Consider the following 15,928-nt stretch of genomic DNA (forward strand, 5'->3'; position numbering starts at 1 on the left):
TTTATTAGATACTATTACTTGTTTTGTTACTAGTAACAATTTAAAAAAAATTTCCATTGCCTTCTCTGGGATCTGTCATTGAGATAACTAATCAGTTTTGACTATATGTATTCCAGCTGGGATTAGTACATATTTTTATGTACTAGTACTTAATCATTAGGTAGCGTCTATTAATTAAAGACTTCTACCCAATTAATAGATACTAGTACTTATAGTAGTTATTCATTAGATAATAGTATCTATTTAATATATATAGAGCTTATTAGTTATATATGAGTACTTATGAAGATACTACAACTTATATAAAAGATTCTACTACACATTTATTATACTAGTACTGGTTATACAGTATAACTACTAGTATAATAAATGTGTACTAGAATGTACTATAACTTATACTAGTATTTGTTTGAAATTTTACTTTCTACTAGTACTAAAATGTTTAATTAAAATCAACTCTTCCGTTTCGACCATTCATAACATAAGATGAGTAAAAAAGCAAAACTGACTAGTAAAATAAGAATTGTACTAATATCTGTATAATTAAATAGTTACTAGTATCTAATAAATTGGTACCAGTATCTATTTAATAAGTATCTAAGTATCTAAAGAATAGGCATTAGTATTTAATGAATAAGTACTCAATGGAAAAGATACTAGTATGTAAACAATAAACACTAGTAACATTAGTACAGGTTATAGATTAAGGGCCCTATCATACACCCGGTGCAATGTGGCGCAAGGCACGACACAATTGTTGTTTGCTAGTTTCAGCTTGGCGCAAAAGTCGTTTTAAGTTTTCCATCCTTATATTAGCAAAAGTGGATTCTGACATGCCCTTAATATGTTTGCGCCCTGCGCTTTGCACTTCACGCATGGATCCTCAAAATAGAGCCCTAAATGTCAAAACAGCTTGCCAAATGCTCACTATATGTGAACCCTTGATTATGCATGAAGAATGAAATATATAGACTCGATAAATGACTAAATATTTTGTACATATATTTTATTGCTCATAATCTTTTGGAGAAATACACAGACTCTGGTCAAAGATGATTTTTTTATAGTGTGCATGTGTCCTCACACATTCAAATGAAAAGCTGTGCATACCTAATGTAGATGCAAATTTATACTTTGTGTGTAATAATATTTATTTTGCACTGCTTTTCACAATTATTCAAGAAGTATCTTATTTTCCATAAGATGCTTTTTCAACGATCCAGTCATAGGTGTTATGCTGGAATCCATTACTGTTTCCCCCTGGTATTAACATGCAGTCAAATGCGTCTCTTGTGACCACTTGTGCTTAAGACCCTTCTAATATATTTCATTCCGCTCTACATCACTTTCAGTGCAGCGCTCAGTGTGATGCACGAGTACAACAGGCCAGTATAGCGAGTTTGTACTATATATAAATATATATTTTTTTGTAAACAATTCCATTTATATCAATATACAACATTTTTCTATAAGCGCATCTGAAGAATAGCAGAGAACACAGTGAGCTGCTGCGGAGAAAGTGCATAATCCTATTTGTCCTAAACATGAGTAATGCTATTTATGAAGGCTTTAAAGTAACTTGTAAGACATAGTTATGTGTACTGCTGACAGATAGGCTGCTGTACTTTTTGTGTTTGAGTGTAGTGTTTTCAAATGTACTTTTGTAGATTATTGTAACGTGGTGATCAAATAAATTTTCATATAGTTTCATTTTGTCTGTTTAGATGTAAAGTAAACATCATAAGATTTTAAGCTTTTGCAGCATAGCTTACATATAGATACATCAATTACATTAACAGCCTTTAAAATGAACATTGCTTTGTTTGACAACGTTGGGCAGGATTTAAAGAGAAAATTAGTCAAATGCATTTTTATAGATAAAAACATTTACATCATAAAGGCTATCGCATTTCTATCCCAAAATACTGAGATATTATTTTATTGGCCATTTTCAAGCCAGTATGTCTCAGCCTACATTTTCACCAAATGTAAAATACTCATAGAAATGATTTAAGATGATACAGTACATTCACTAAGGGACACTGTCTACGAGAGGCAAACATATAAATCATATAAATCATAGACACTTTTAAAGGGCTATGAAACCTCCCCTGTCTCAACAGGGTGTTTTCACACCTCTAGTCTGAAAGAAGTCAGGAAAGTGGTGGAATCCAGCTTTGTTTAGGTAAGAGTGTTGAGTGGTGAAAGAGGGAAGGGTTTGAAAAGGGGATTTTCATCACGTGCACTACAGCTGATTTTCACACCGGCAACACAAACACAGATGCAGGGCAGATAGACAGTGATTCGGAGAGCAGCATTTACAATGAATCAGAGAGCTCTGTGGAAGTGGAGGATTTTCAGTCCATAATAGTGCAGTGATAGTCTGGTTTCTCTCAAGGTTTTTTTTCTTCACTTTCGCCAATTTGTAATGTTTTTTTTTCCCTCTCCGCTGTTGATACTAGCTTGCATAGTTTGGGATCGGTAGAGCTACGCATCGATAGATTTGCCCTCAATGGTTTAGACCCTCAGTAGTGATTATTAAACCACACAGAACTGAACTGAACTGAACTTAAACACTAATAACTGAACTACACTGTTTCAATTTACTACGATCTTTTATATGAAGCTGCTTTGACACAATCTACATTGTAAAAGCGTTATACAAATAAAGGTGAATTGAATTTAATTGAATATTACTGTAAACTCAGTTACTAAATCATTTTGACTAAGGTATGTCTTTAAATACTGAAAAAGTTCTGCTGATGATACTAACTAACTTTGCAATCTGAATAAACATAAACAAAAAACATTGATCACAGACTTAACAAATTTGTAGAGCCAGGACAATGAACACTAACTGAAACCACATCTTTTTTTAAAAGAAGATGACTGGCAAACCCGGATTTCACCATTTCCAGATTAGAAAAGCTCTCGGGTAAAAAAAATGTTCCTTAAAAACATATTTTTGTCTTGTGTTAGCAGACCACTGTAATCCACACATTTGGGTCCACACGCAAGTTGGAAATAGAAACAAAACCTTTGTTGCGGCACATTTATAAACCAACACTGATAACTTTTATCTACTTGTTTGAATTACATTTGGCAACACATTGTGACATCTCTTTGATCACTGTAATGTCTGTTTCACATCGCAAGTGTGACCAGTGCATGCACAGCATGTATGGAGAGCAGAAACAGTGCACAGGTGTTTGACTTTTACACCAGCTGCGTCAGCAGCACGCAGCGGATCAGCAGCTTTTGCACAGACCAATCTATCTCTCTCTATTCTATCTAGTTACCTATGTATCTATCTATATATAAATACACTTTTTTTTTTTACTTTTTATCTGCACCAAGGCCCGCAGCAACTTCCTCCTATGCTGTTTCCTTAACCTGCAAGTCTTTATTTTACAAATTATATAGATCCTAAAGAACCGCTTGCTTCTCACGCTCTATGAGGAGTGTCACTCATGTCTTTTAAGGTATACTCAGTCAGAAGACAATCACCTGTGATATCATGTAATTTTGTTTTTGATTGTCAGGATGATTTAGGCCAATAGTTATACTCATATTTATAAAAATGGTTATAATGATATTTAAACATGATCAAACTTGTGTGCAACTTAAACTAATACTAAAATTGTTTTAAATTTGGTTTTGTGTCAACTGAATAGCCTAGTGATTAGCGTGCCAACGTATGGTGCAGTAGCACGTAAGGGTGTTCTGAGTTTAATTCCCTGCTTGAGGACATTTCCCTACACTACCCCCATCACTCAATCTTTGCTTCCTGTCTCAATACTGTCCTATCCAATAAAGTCAAAAAATGCCAAAAAATAAATCTTTAAAAAAATAAAAATAAAAATTAGTTTTTCAGTTCGACCCCAAATAATTTTTGTTGCTGTTTTATTAGTTTTATTAAAGGGCACATAGTTTAACCCTTTTTATTATTTATTATTAATATTATGGTTCTTCTGAGTGTACCAGTTTAGGTTCAGTTCAACACACAGTTCAGATGTTTTATTATAATGTGTTAAAAAGTGTCATGTTGTGGGCGTTTACACAGTTTGCTGTCTTAGGGGCGTGTTGCATCACAGTTTTGGCTTCCCACCCAACGTAACAAGTGGGCGGAGCCAAGAGCTCCTACGCTCTGTGTTTGCAGCAGACAGGCTGACAGACAGAGAGCTAAGCTAAGCTAAGCTAGGATGAGCATTCAGCCGTACATGTACGAGTCGGACACAGACCAAGCAGAGAGTACAAAATCATTTGTGTCTTTAAAACATGAAGTGTTCCGAATCGTCGCGCCACGCATTCCAGAACTCCAAACATAAGCCTCCACCAGGGCAAACATACCGGCACCGCGCCAAGCCGCTGACCCCGACAGAAATCCACGCAGCGCCGAGCCGCTGACCCGAAGCTCCGCCGCGTGCACCCCGACAGGCCGACAGAATAGGTGCCCTTTAAGTTAAAAAAACTGTGGATATTATTGATGCATTTATTGGGTAAAATTGTAAAAAATAAATAAATACTTTTTACTGTCATTCAATGTGTTTTGGTCATTATCAAAATAGACACAGCACCATAACTATTGCGGCACTGCTGTTTTAGCGACGCTCATGTCTCGTGCTGACGCGCTGCTTCTGCATGCAGTACGAAAGCTCGAATTTGTTAACATGGACTCCAAAAAAACACGCTCTGCTTATGCTTGTGGTGTAAAACAGACATCTGTGAAGCTATGTCATGCATATTAATGAAGTTGCATCTCGTTCACAATAGAGCGAGCTGATTGGTTCGAAACAAGTTTTTATCATGAATTGATGAATAGATGTGCTGAAAACTCAATGTCGTCACTTTGTACAGACAGCCAATCCCCACGCTGGAACACAATGATCTCATCACCGTGCTGTTGCTCAAAAATTTATTTTAAACTGGAAGAATGAATTTGCCCTTTACAAATTAGGAATTTGTCCTAATAATGTTTTTAGCAACATGGGACATTTACAAAACTATCAACATCTCAAAAAATGAATTTTGGAGTTTCGTGATCCTTTAAGTTTTGTGGTATTTATTTGGTGTTGTGCAAAGAACTGCGTGAAAATATTACTGCGTTCATCAATAATATGTAAAATACCAAAAATTGCTGACATCAAACTGCCCGTAGTGTTAGTATTACCTAGGAATTGCAGTCACACAAATGTTTAAGTCCGTATATGTAGATTCACAAAAGTGTTGGCTGAATCCTGTATTTCCAATCAGCCAGTGTTGGCCATATTGGCCTGCCTTATTCACAAGCACTATCAAATGAATGGACTCATGTTATGTGATTTGTTACGAAGGTGTGGAAATGCAAGCCAATGAAAAGGATGTGGATTTGATTAGGTTTGTATGTGTTTTTGTACAATGCTTCAAAGTTCCCTGTTTTGGTGCACTCTTTTACATTATGGTTCTGGTTAATAGAAAGAAAGTAAATTATATTTTGTGGCTGTTTAAATGCATTTAACCACATGAGTATTTGCACTATGAAAGCAATCCAATCAGATGTGTTTTAACTGCCTCTAGTTAAACACAAATGGACACAATCTGAATATTTTAGACTCTCTTTACCTGTATGTATAGAGTAATAGCTTTGTCCACTTGTGATCAGATTGACAGTGATTTATTTTAACGCAAGATGTAAACAGAGGCTTAAATGCCTCAGTATTGTTGATCTTATGAGAGAACATATGGACACTTAAAACGTAATCCCTGTCCATTCATTCCATCCAGAACCAAATGTGAATTTTATATAATGTCGCCAAAGCTCATAAAAGCCCAGTCTGTGCAGTTTGTTTATCTGCTGTGATATTCAGATCAGGGGGGTTGTGCTCAGTTCTGGTGGGCCATCATTCAGTATATCCCTCCATTTAGCATGAGCATGTGATCGTTACCAATATCATTGTGCTCTTATAAGACTCTCAGCTGGGGCTCAATTGTTTAATCAGGACTAGCTTTACTAATGTTACTCTGTTTATGTCCTGAGTGGCACTGAAGTCAAATCGGTCAGATTTAAGTAGTCAAAGCATTTATTGTCAACAGAGGCAAATCTCCAGCTTCTGCTTTGAATCAAGAATAGCATGTACCTCTATAATTGTCCTATAGTATGTACAATAAAATCAATTCCAATTCAGGATTCAATCCCAGTAAAGTGCCTCTAGCAAGATTAGTTAAGGTAAGTGGTGCGGTCTCAGATTGCTTTTAGCCCTCTCATTCCAAGGTGTGAGGTTACCAGAAGCATTTGTGCTCAGTTTCATTTGAGGCGAACCTTAAAACCACCCCAGTATGTTGAGGTATTTGATGAACAGTGTTTATTATAGAATTACGTTCTGAAAAAGCATGATATTCTTTTGACCTGATGTTTGAAATGGACTGATTTTTACTACCTGTATGATGGGTGGTCTTTTTAGTTGCTTACATGTCTCTTTATGTTTAAACATTGGTAATTTTGAGGTAGATCTTTAGTATTTTTTTTTTCATATCACATTAACAAGCTGATTATAGTTTCTGTAAACCTGCTTAACCATGAGGTCAGAGAGCAATGGTTCTCAGTTGGTGGGTTGCAGGCATGTCCTGACTAAGAAAAAAACTAACTAGAAACAATTAATGTCAAAAAGTGCAAAGATAGAATAGCATAACAAAGAGTTTTTTCAACTTTTAATAGGATAGGGGAAATTCGTCTTACATATTTTGTTGTTGATGTCAAAAAAGTCTCTAGTACTACTGTGATACAGTATTTTGGTGCAAATTCATCTGTCGGTTACAGTAGGTGGAAGCTAGCCAAATTAGGAGTTTCCTGACATCCCCTTTCCTCAAAGCATGAACAGATCTATGCAAACTTCAAAAAATAAGACCCAGACTTCATTAAAAACCAAACACAGTGTGTTGTGTGCAGTGAATTATTGGCTCCCAAGAGTTAGAAGTCTTCAAAACTGTTTTGGTACTGTGTTGGGTTTCCACTTGATAAATGTCCAAAACTGGGTCCTGCAGCAACATCATGTGCAGAAGCAATGTGTTAAAAATACATATTTTCTATGCATCATGATTCTGAGCTGCACCCCTGAGAAGTCAATTAAACATTGATTTTGTTTTAATGTCTAACAAACTTTTGCTTAAAATCTTAACCAATGTACAGTAGTTTAATGGCAGAAGTAGCTAGATAGATAGAAATATTTCCCAAATGATGTTTAACCGAGCAAGGAAATTTTCACAGTATGTCTGATAATATTTTTTTATTCAGGAAAAAGGCGTATTTGTTTTATTTCAGCTATAATAAAAGCAGTTTTAAAAAATTTTAAACACCATTTTAAGGACAAAATTATTAGCCCCTCTAAGCTATATTTTTTTCTGATAGTCTACAGAACAAACCATCGTTATACAATGATGCCTAATTACCCTAAGCTGCCTGGTAAACCTAATTAACCTAGTTAATTCTTTAAAAGTAACTTTAAACTCTATAGAAGTGTCAAATATTATAGTTAAATATTATGTACTGTACATACTGTACACACATACATAAATACAAACATATTCGGGCCATCCTTCAATTTAGTTTCTAAAAATAGCTTTTCCAAGTGAATTATATTATTTATTTATTTATTTATTTATTTATATAATAAATTAATTATATAATATTATATATTATAAGATTATATTATATTATATGAATTAATTATTAATTTTCTTGTCAGCTTAGTCCCTTTATTAATCCGGGGTCACCACAGCGGAATGAACCGCCAATTTATCCAACATGTTTTTATGCAGCGGATGCCCTTCCAGCCGCAACCCATCTCACACACACACACACCAACACACCAACACACACACACACACACTACGGACAATGTAGCCTACCTAATAGCCTACCTAATTCACCTGTACCACATGTCTTTGGACTGTGGGGGAAACCGGAGCACCCAGAGGAAACCCACGTGAACGCAGGGAGAACATGCAAACTCCACACAGAATCGCCAACTGAGCTGAGGTTCGAACCAGCGACCTTCTTGCTGTGAGGTGACAGCACTACCTACTGTGCCACTACGTTGCGCTTATATTATATTATATTATATTATATTATATTATATTATATTATATTATATTATATTATATTATATTATATTATATTATATTATATTATATTATATTATATCCTGCTTATGTCATTCTTCATTCAAACAAAAATACAATTATATGTGTACTGAATACAGGATCATAGACCATACATCAAATATGATACATTTCTTGTTCTTATAGACAAATGAGTTAATTCCTGTAGTTTAAGGATAATGGCAGAGCATGAAGAAACAAAATTTACAATTAATGAGTTTTTTGGTGCTGTACTATGATCCTTAAAACTAGACTTTTAAAATGTCATCAAATTTTTCTTGCTACTTTACAGTAAATATGTAAATTATTTGGTATATAAACCACTATTACACTGATTAACATTTAAATTGGTCTTCTGTAAAAATCAATGATAGACACAGTGTCTTGCTCAGAAAAAAAATCTAAGCTTAAGCAATAAATAAGCTCAAACATGCTTGCTTTATGAATAAAAACCTGTAAGAGAGATATTTGGTGTGCTTCATGTATTTGATTGTTATATGTCGATGAAAGCCTCAGTTAAGTCTGCTCATTTTATAAGAGATTTCATCTTTCCAGAAAATTTAATTTTAGATTTTATTAACATTTAATTTGACCTAATCCTTTAGCTAAAGTACAAAACAAGTTTGAAGTATTTAAGCCACTTGATTTACATTAAAGGTACACTTTTCACATATTCCTGAGAAAGCAAAATATTTGCTTTGTTAGTGACATTATTTTCTTTTTAAGCTATATATTTAAAGAAATTAAAATCAATTGTTGTTAGTGACACTGGTGGTCATTAAGTGAACTGCACCCATCAACCTATTGCTTGTGCTTGCGAACATTCGTAACCTTTAAAAAACTGAACATGATTCAATGCAACAGCATACAGCAATCAAGGCAAATTCTTTTCATTGTTTAATTAGAAGTAAACTGAAATTGCAAATAGCTTTGCAGTGATTATGAATGGATAATGAATGTCCAGATGGTGTCAATGCTGCTGAGTGTAACATTTAGAAGAATAAGTGAACGTAACTCCTCTCAATAACACAACAAACCAGATAAACACACGCTCAAAAAACTATGTATATAAGTAGAGCTCTAACAACACGAATTTTGAGTTTTTTGGAACAACTTAATTGTTTTATGTTCAATCTACCTAAATTTGCTAAAACCATTAGGCTTACTCAATCCCTTCAAGTTGTCCAAACACAAATTAATTGTGTGGAACCCAGCATTTTATACAGTGCAACAAAAATGACAGCAGTGAGAAGACCACAGTTAAGAATTTTGTCATAGCATAGTATGCAACAGCTCTGCGATTCATCAGCATTGTGACCACACTAAAAAAAATGATGCAAACAAGTAATGTGTTAAATTTAAATAGATAAATTACATTTAGTAATGTTCAACTTAATTTGTTTGTTTAAATTCAGCAAAAAATATTTTTTTACAACCACTTTAAAATTTTAGTAAATCCAAGGAATTATCTTTGAATTATGTTTTTCAGTGCAGTGGGGTGTTGAAATATGCTGTTGATTATGAAGTTTATTTTACACCATAGACTATGTAGACCTTGTATATGCGGCAGAGGGGTCAGCTAGGATCAGCTGTGAATAGTTCTGGTTCGGCCTGACCCCAAAGAACCATGACTCCATACATATCTGTACTTAGATACAACTCTGCATTGACGTACATATTTACAATTGTTATTCTTTGCTTTAACCAATCAGAACTTTTTACCTGAATTACGCCATTTCTGGTCTTGTGTAAAGAGTATAATTGCTGTGTTACTGTAAGTCAGATCAGCCTGCGAACTCAGCATGAGTGTGAAGCCCTTCTGCCATTAAAACCGCAAACTATCTTTAGTAAATTCTTCATTTTATTGCATCTTTAAGTCTTCTCTTCCTCTGACACACCAGACTTTTATATTTAATTATTAATCTTCATCCCCAACATATAAATTGGCTGCTATATTCTCTATCTAGCAACCTACAGTACTCTATAAAAAGCAAAACCTGTTGTAACTCAAAACTTTTAAGTTGAGTTAATATAATCTATAAGTTTATGCACAGTTAATTTGCGTATTTTAAAGCAAGTGTTTACTCACTTTTTCAAGAAAAGGGAAATCTAAGGATTTAGTCTTTTTTTCAACTAATGAAAAAATTAGTCAACTAATTACTTTTTTTCACAGTGTAGATTTGTGAAAACCATTTGAATTAAACCCATTACTTTTGATGACATGTTGACATAACAGTACTGTGGGGTACTTTCAGCGTGATTATTGTATAAGCATTTATTTCATATGTCAAAGAACAGAAGAGAAGCTCTCAGGAATGCAAGTAAATGTCACATTCTTTTCATTATCTATGAAATAACCTTTACATAATAATCAGTCTACATGACAATCCATGAAGTCGGGGAAGTTTTAAGACTCTAGTTAGAAACCTATACACATTGGCAATAATAAAAATAAAGATTTTAAAAAGCCTCACAAAAAAAAGCCTACAACTAAGGCAGGATAGAATGAAAGCATCCAACATAACGAAATGAAAATAAAATAAGAGAAATAGGCTACATTTTTCCGGTGTTTAAAGTGTGACCTGAAGTAGTGGATAAAACTTGATTTAATCCATGTTAAATTAATTGCTCCTAAGATATTGCACACTTAAACATTTCCCTCCTCAGAGACTGAAGTGAGAATCAAGCCGGCGTGGCGTTGTAGTAGATGGGCAGAAGGAAGGACTCACCGAGGATCTGTATGTTGGTTCCAGGCGGTGCCAGGTGCTGCTGGATGGTCTCATAGAAAGTGCCCTCACACATCAGCAGGACTGTCAGACTGACCCAAACCCACAGCAGCCACGACATCCCAACACTCCTCTGAAGACACAAAGAGAGCGTCAACGGTCAGCAACACACACTCTCTCCTTTCAAACTCACTGTTACTTACGCAAATGCTGTGGGCACATTCACATCTGAAATAGTTTTTAATTGAATCTAAAATCAGACATTATGTGAGTGTGACAGAAATTTTTCACGGCTCCAGACTTCATATCGACCGTTTAGCTCTTTAGTTTGTCAGATAGGCCACGTTTAGCGATGAAAGTGCCAATTAGTTTCTTCAGCTACCTGACAGTCTGTTTTCCAATTTCTGTAGCTTCAATTGCCTATTCAAACTGAATGTGAGAGTTATGACTAAGCAGCCACATTTTCTTTACACTTCCACACAGCGCATTCTGAACCTGAATGCCAGGCTGTAAAACTACAAAAGCGTCTGGAGAACTTATGAAAAGAGCCATGCGTTTGGTCTTGCCGCATGCGTAACAGGGTATAAAAATCACCAAAAGCCAGATTAGACTTAAAGTATTCATGCAGAGGGAAAATAATAATAACAATAATAAAACAAAAATAAAAATTCCATGCATTATGTCAGAAATATGTTGATAAACAAAGCTAAAACATAGAAATATCTACCTGTATCGTCCAGGGACAGCTGTATGTAAAACTCAACACTTTGTCCTCAATCCATTCATTGTGAGGTGTCCGGATATCCTTTCGTCCAGGTATTGCTGTCTTGTAGAAACTCTCAGTTCTTCTGTCTTCTCACTTTGATGCCTGAAGCTGAAATCAGGGACAGTGCAGGACAAACAAAGAGCGAAGGAGAGAGAGAGAGAGAAAGAAAGAGCGCTCTGATTTAAAGCACGGCAAACCCGCTCATCTAACACTAGAATCGCCTCTTCACTCCCCTGAGCCACAGAGATGATTTTCCGCTTCACATTTAAACACAACTGAAGGGCGGTACTCTCTCTCTCACACACACTCTCTCCCTCCCTCTCTCTCTCTCTCTCTCTCTCCCTCATTTCATCTCTTTCTCTCTGTCTCTTTCTCTTAGTCCCTCACTCCATCTTTCTCCTTCTCCCCCTCTTGCGCGTAATAATTTCTCCCAGTACACGAGAGCTCTTGGCTTCCAGCTGTACGTGATCTCTCATCTAAAACCTGCCTTGATGGAGCAATCGCTGGAAACTTGGGAAATGATGCCGGGCATTTGTATCTTAATATATCGCTCCGAATAGGTGATGGTGAACTGACATTTATCACTAACTTTTTTTTCTTTTTCTTTTTTCTTGTGCAACACAAATCCTCCCCTCAAGCAGCCGAGGATTCAATATTTTTCTCTCGGCACGCAAACAGATTGTGGTTGTGATCTGGGAACTCGCCGGTTTTTAAGCCTCTTCTATCCTCAGCTTGTAATTGAGCTTCAGACCTTGACAGACCTGGAGTCACCTGCTTGTCACCAACAAATTGCAGGAGCTACACTGTTTTGCACAACAAAAACAATGCACAAAAAACACCCTTGCAGGGTATTTTTTCCTTAAATCAAGCCATCCTCAAGATAGCATACCTAATATATACTGTGTAAACAAAAAAAAAAAAAACTATTACTTGTTTTTGTAGAGTTTAATTGGCATTTATGCTCGAAATCAATTTCATCTTTAGATTAGAAAATTTATTGTTTTTTTGTTGTGTCGCAATATATTTAACAAATGTAATTTACAAAAATATATGAAGATAACCAATTTGTTGAATTTTACCAGCAAAATACCAATTATTGCAAACAGTACAAAACAGATTGGAATGGAAATAAAGTAATAATATGTATGTATAATTACATATTTAAATCTATATTGTAATAGTTTTACTTCCATTTACTATATTTACTATAAAAAATTACTCATCTGTCTCCTTATTAGGTACTGTTCAACTGCTTGTTAACGCAAATTTCTTATCAGCCAATCACATGGCAGCAACGTAGACATGGTCAAAATGATTTGCTGCAGTTCAAACCGAGCATCAGAATGGGAATGAAAGGTGATTTAAGTGACTTTGAACGTGGCATGGTTGTTGCTGTCAGACCGGCTGGTCTAAGTATTTCAGAAACTGCTGATCTACTGAGATATTCACATACAACCATCTCTAAGGTTTACAGAGAATGGTCCAAAAAAAAAAGAGAAAATATCCAGTGAGCGGCTGTTCTGTGGGTGCATATACCTTGTTGATGCCAAAGGTCAGAGGACAATGGCCAGACTGCTTTGATCTGATAGAACGGCAACAGTAACTCAGATCACCACTCATTACAAATGAGTTATACAGAAGAGCATTTCTAAATGCACTGAAACCTTGAGGCAGATGGGTTACAGCAGTGGAAGATCACACAAAGTGCCACTCCTGTCAGCTAAGAACAGGAAACCGAGGTTACAATTTACACAGGCTCACCAAAATTGGACAATAGAAGATCGGAAAAATTTAGCCTGGTCTGATCATTCTCGATTTCTGCTGCAACATTCAGATGGTAGGGTGAAAAAGCATGGATCCATCCTGCCTTGCATCAGCGTTTCAGGCTGCTGCTGGTGGTGTAATAGTGTGGGGGATTACTTTTTGGCACTCTTTGGGCCCATTAGAACCAACTGAGCATTGTCAATACCACAGCCTACCTGAGTATTGTTGCTGAGTCCCTTTATGACCACAACATTCCCATTTTCTGATGGCTACTTCCAGCAGGATAATGCGTTATGTCATAAAGGGCGAATCTTCTCAGACTGGAATCTCAGTTTTCATTCATTCTTAAACACGACAATGAGTTCTCTGTTCTCAAATGACCTTCACAGTCATCAGATCCCAATCCAATAGAGCACCTTTGGGATGTGGTGGAACAGGGGATTCACATCATAGATGTGCAGCTGACAAATCTGCAGCAACTGCGTGATGCTATCATGTCAATATGGACCAAAATCTCTGGGTAATATTTTTCAGACCTTTTTAAATCTATGCACAAAGCGGTACTAGTAAGGTATAACTTATAATGTGGCCGGTGAGTGTATGTGTATAGCTTCTGCAACTCTCACATTGTCGCCCACTGAAGCTAAGCGGGGCTGCGCCTGGTCGGTACCTGGATTGGGGACCCCATGGGAAAGCTAGGTTGCTGCCAGAAGTGAAGTTAGTAAGATCAGCAGGGGGTGCTCAGCTTGTGATCTGTGTGGGTCCTAACAACCCTGTATATGGATGGGGACTCTATACTGCTCGGTGAGCGCTGTTTTTCGGATGAGACATTAAACTGAAGTCTTTTTTTTTTTTTTTGCTATTGAATATTTTTTATAGCAACAGTAACTTTTGTTTGACTTATAATACAACTTAATTATTTAAGAATGTTAAGAAATTAAGCCAGTGCTGTTGCTGTACGTAAATTCTAAAATTTGCTGCTCTAGAAAACTCATTAAAGTGCATTCAGCTTCTTTGGTCGTCCAGATATGTTATTTTGTACTGGGTATATTTAGGTTATTTTTTATTGAATTGTTTTTGAATTATTGTTTTTTTAATGCTGTATGTGAATACCTGATCGAGTCCCTTCTTTGTTCTGAACAGTTGAAACGCCTGCTGTTCTTTGGAAAAAAAACATCCATGTCCTGCAGAGTCTTCAGTTTTTCAGCATCTTTTGCATATTTGAAACCTTTCCAGCAGTGGCTGTGATTTTGAGATCCTTCTTCTCACACTGAGGACAATTGAGGGACTGAAACACAACTGTCAAAAAAGGTTCACATGCTCGCTGAAGCTCTACAAGGAAAGACAATGCATTAGGAGGGCTTGAAAACTTTTTGAATTTAAAGATCAAGGTACATTTTTCACTATTTATCTCCTGGGAAACATGCAAGTGTCTTTTGCTTTCTTGTGAAATTGTTTTTGCAAGAATTTAATTATTTTACTCTGAGATAAATGTTGGATTTTTTAAAAATGTGCAGCTCATTTTCTCCCTGTAATTAACTAACAGTGTCAGCCTTAATCTTATTATTGCAATTATGACAATAAATGAATCCAACATCGGGTGATAAATATTGACAGCTAATACATTGGTATGTTCCTAATATTTATTATTATTATTATTATCAACTATTAATTTTTTTGGTATATTCATACTGTATATTTTGATATACTATACTACGTGATTATTACGAAGTCAAAAGTATTAGCCCTCCTGTAAGTTTTTTTTTTTTTTTTTAAATATGTCCCAAATGATGTTTAATAGAGCAAGGAATTTTTCACAAGATCTCCTACAATATTTTTTTCTTTTGGAGAAAGTCTTATTTGTTTTATTTTGGCTAGAATAAAAGCAGTTTTTAATTTTTGCAAACCATTTTAAGGTCAATATTATTAGCCCTCTTGAGCAAAATGTGTTCAGTTTTCTACAGAACAAAACATCCTTCTACAATTACTTAAAACCTAATTAACCTATTTAAGCTACTAAATTGCACTTAATGCTGAATACTAGTATCTTTAAAAATATCTAGTAATATTTTATTTACTGTCATCATGGCAAAGATAAAAGTAATTAAAAAAAGTAATTAAAAGTTATTAGAAATTAGTTAATAAAACTATTATGTTTAGAAATGTGTTCAAATTTTTTCCTATTAGAAATTGGGAAAATAAATATACAGTGGAATAATAAATCAGAATGGTTAATAAATTCTGTATGTATATATACAGTATAATAGTGTGTGTGTGTATATATAGTAATAATATACATTTATACAGATATATTTACAGTTTTCCATATGTGGAATTGTAAAATCTACAGTACAAGCTGAAGAATGCACTAAATGCACTGAAGGCATCACTCCCATATAGAGAGCTCCTACTCAGCCTGCCTACTGCCTCCCCTCATGGCCCGATCCCTTCCACCTGCCGATATTCCTCCCACTAAACACCAGTCACTTCTGCTGCTTCTCAATAACAGGGATCTACAGAAAGCCTGCGTTTCCCT

General features: G+C 35.4%; 1 protein-coding gene and 1 long non-coding RNA gene across 5 annotated transcripts in view; one reads left to right on the forward strand and one right to left on the reverse strand.

Annotated features, from left to right (window-relative positions):
- Positions 1-11,961, reverse strand: part of tafa1a (TAFA chemokine like family member 1a) — a 109,880-nt gene extending 97,919 nt beyond the window's left edge. For 2 of the 4 annotated variants that reach the window (XM_087304986.1, XM_087304987.1), the window contains exons 1-2: positions 11,590-11,961; positions 10,866-10,995 (exon numbers count right to left, since the gene is read on the reverse strand). In XM_087304986.1, coding sequence (XP_087161112.1) covers positions 10,866-10,983 — 118 coding nt within the window. In that variant the 5' untranslated portion in view covers positions 10,984-10,995; positions 11,590-11,961. The remainder of the gene's footprint in view (positions 1-10,865; positions 10,996-11,589) is intronic. The other 2 variants (NM_001386557.1, NM_001386558.1) reach the window with 1 other exon arrangement.
- LOC141380478 (uncharacterized) overlaps positions 1-15,011 on the forward strand; it is a 91,871-nt gene extending 76,860 nt beyond the window's left edge. Inside the window, exons 3-4 of the long non-coding RNA XR_015523415.1 lie at positions 10,804-11,021; positions 14,536-15,011. This is a non-coding gene — a long non-coding RNA (uncharacterized LOC141380478). The remainder of the gene's footprint in view (positions 1-10,803; positions 11,022-14,535) is intronic.
- Positions 15,012-15,928: the final 917 nt, after the last annotated feature.

The sequence above is a fragment of the Danio rerio genome, chromosome 23, assembly GCF_052040795.2.
Source record: "Danio rerio strain M-AB ecotype USA chromosome 23, GRCz13ab, whole genome shotgun sequence".
NCBI lineage: Eukaryota > Metazoa > Chordata > Actinopteri > Cypriniformes > Danionidae > Danio > Danio rerio.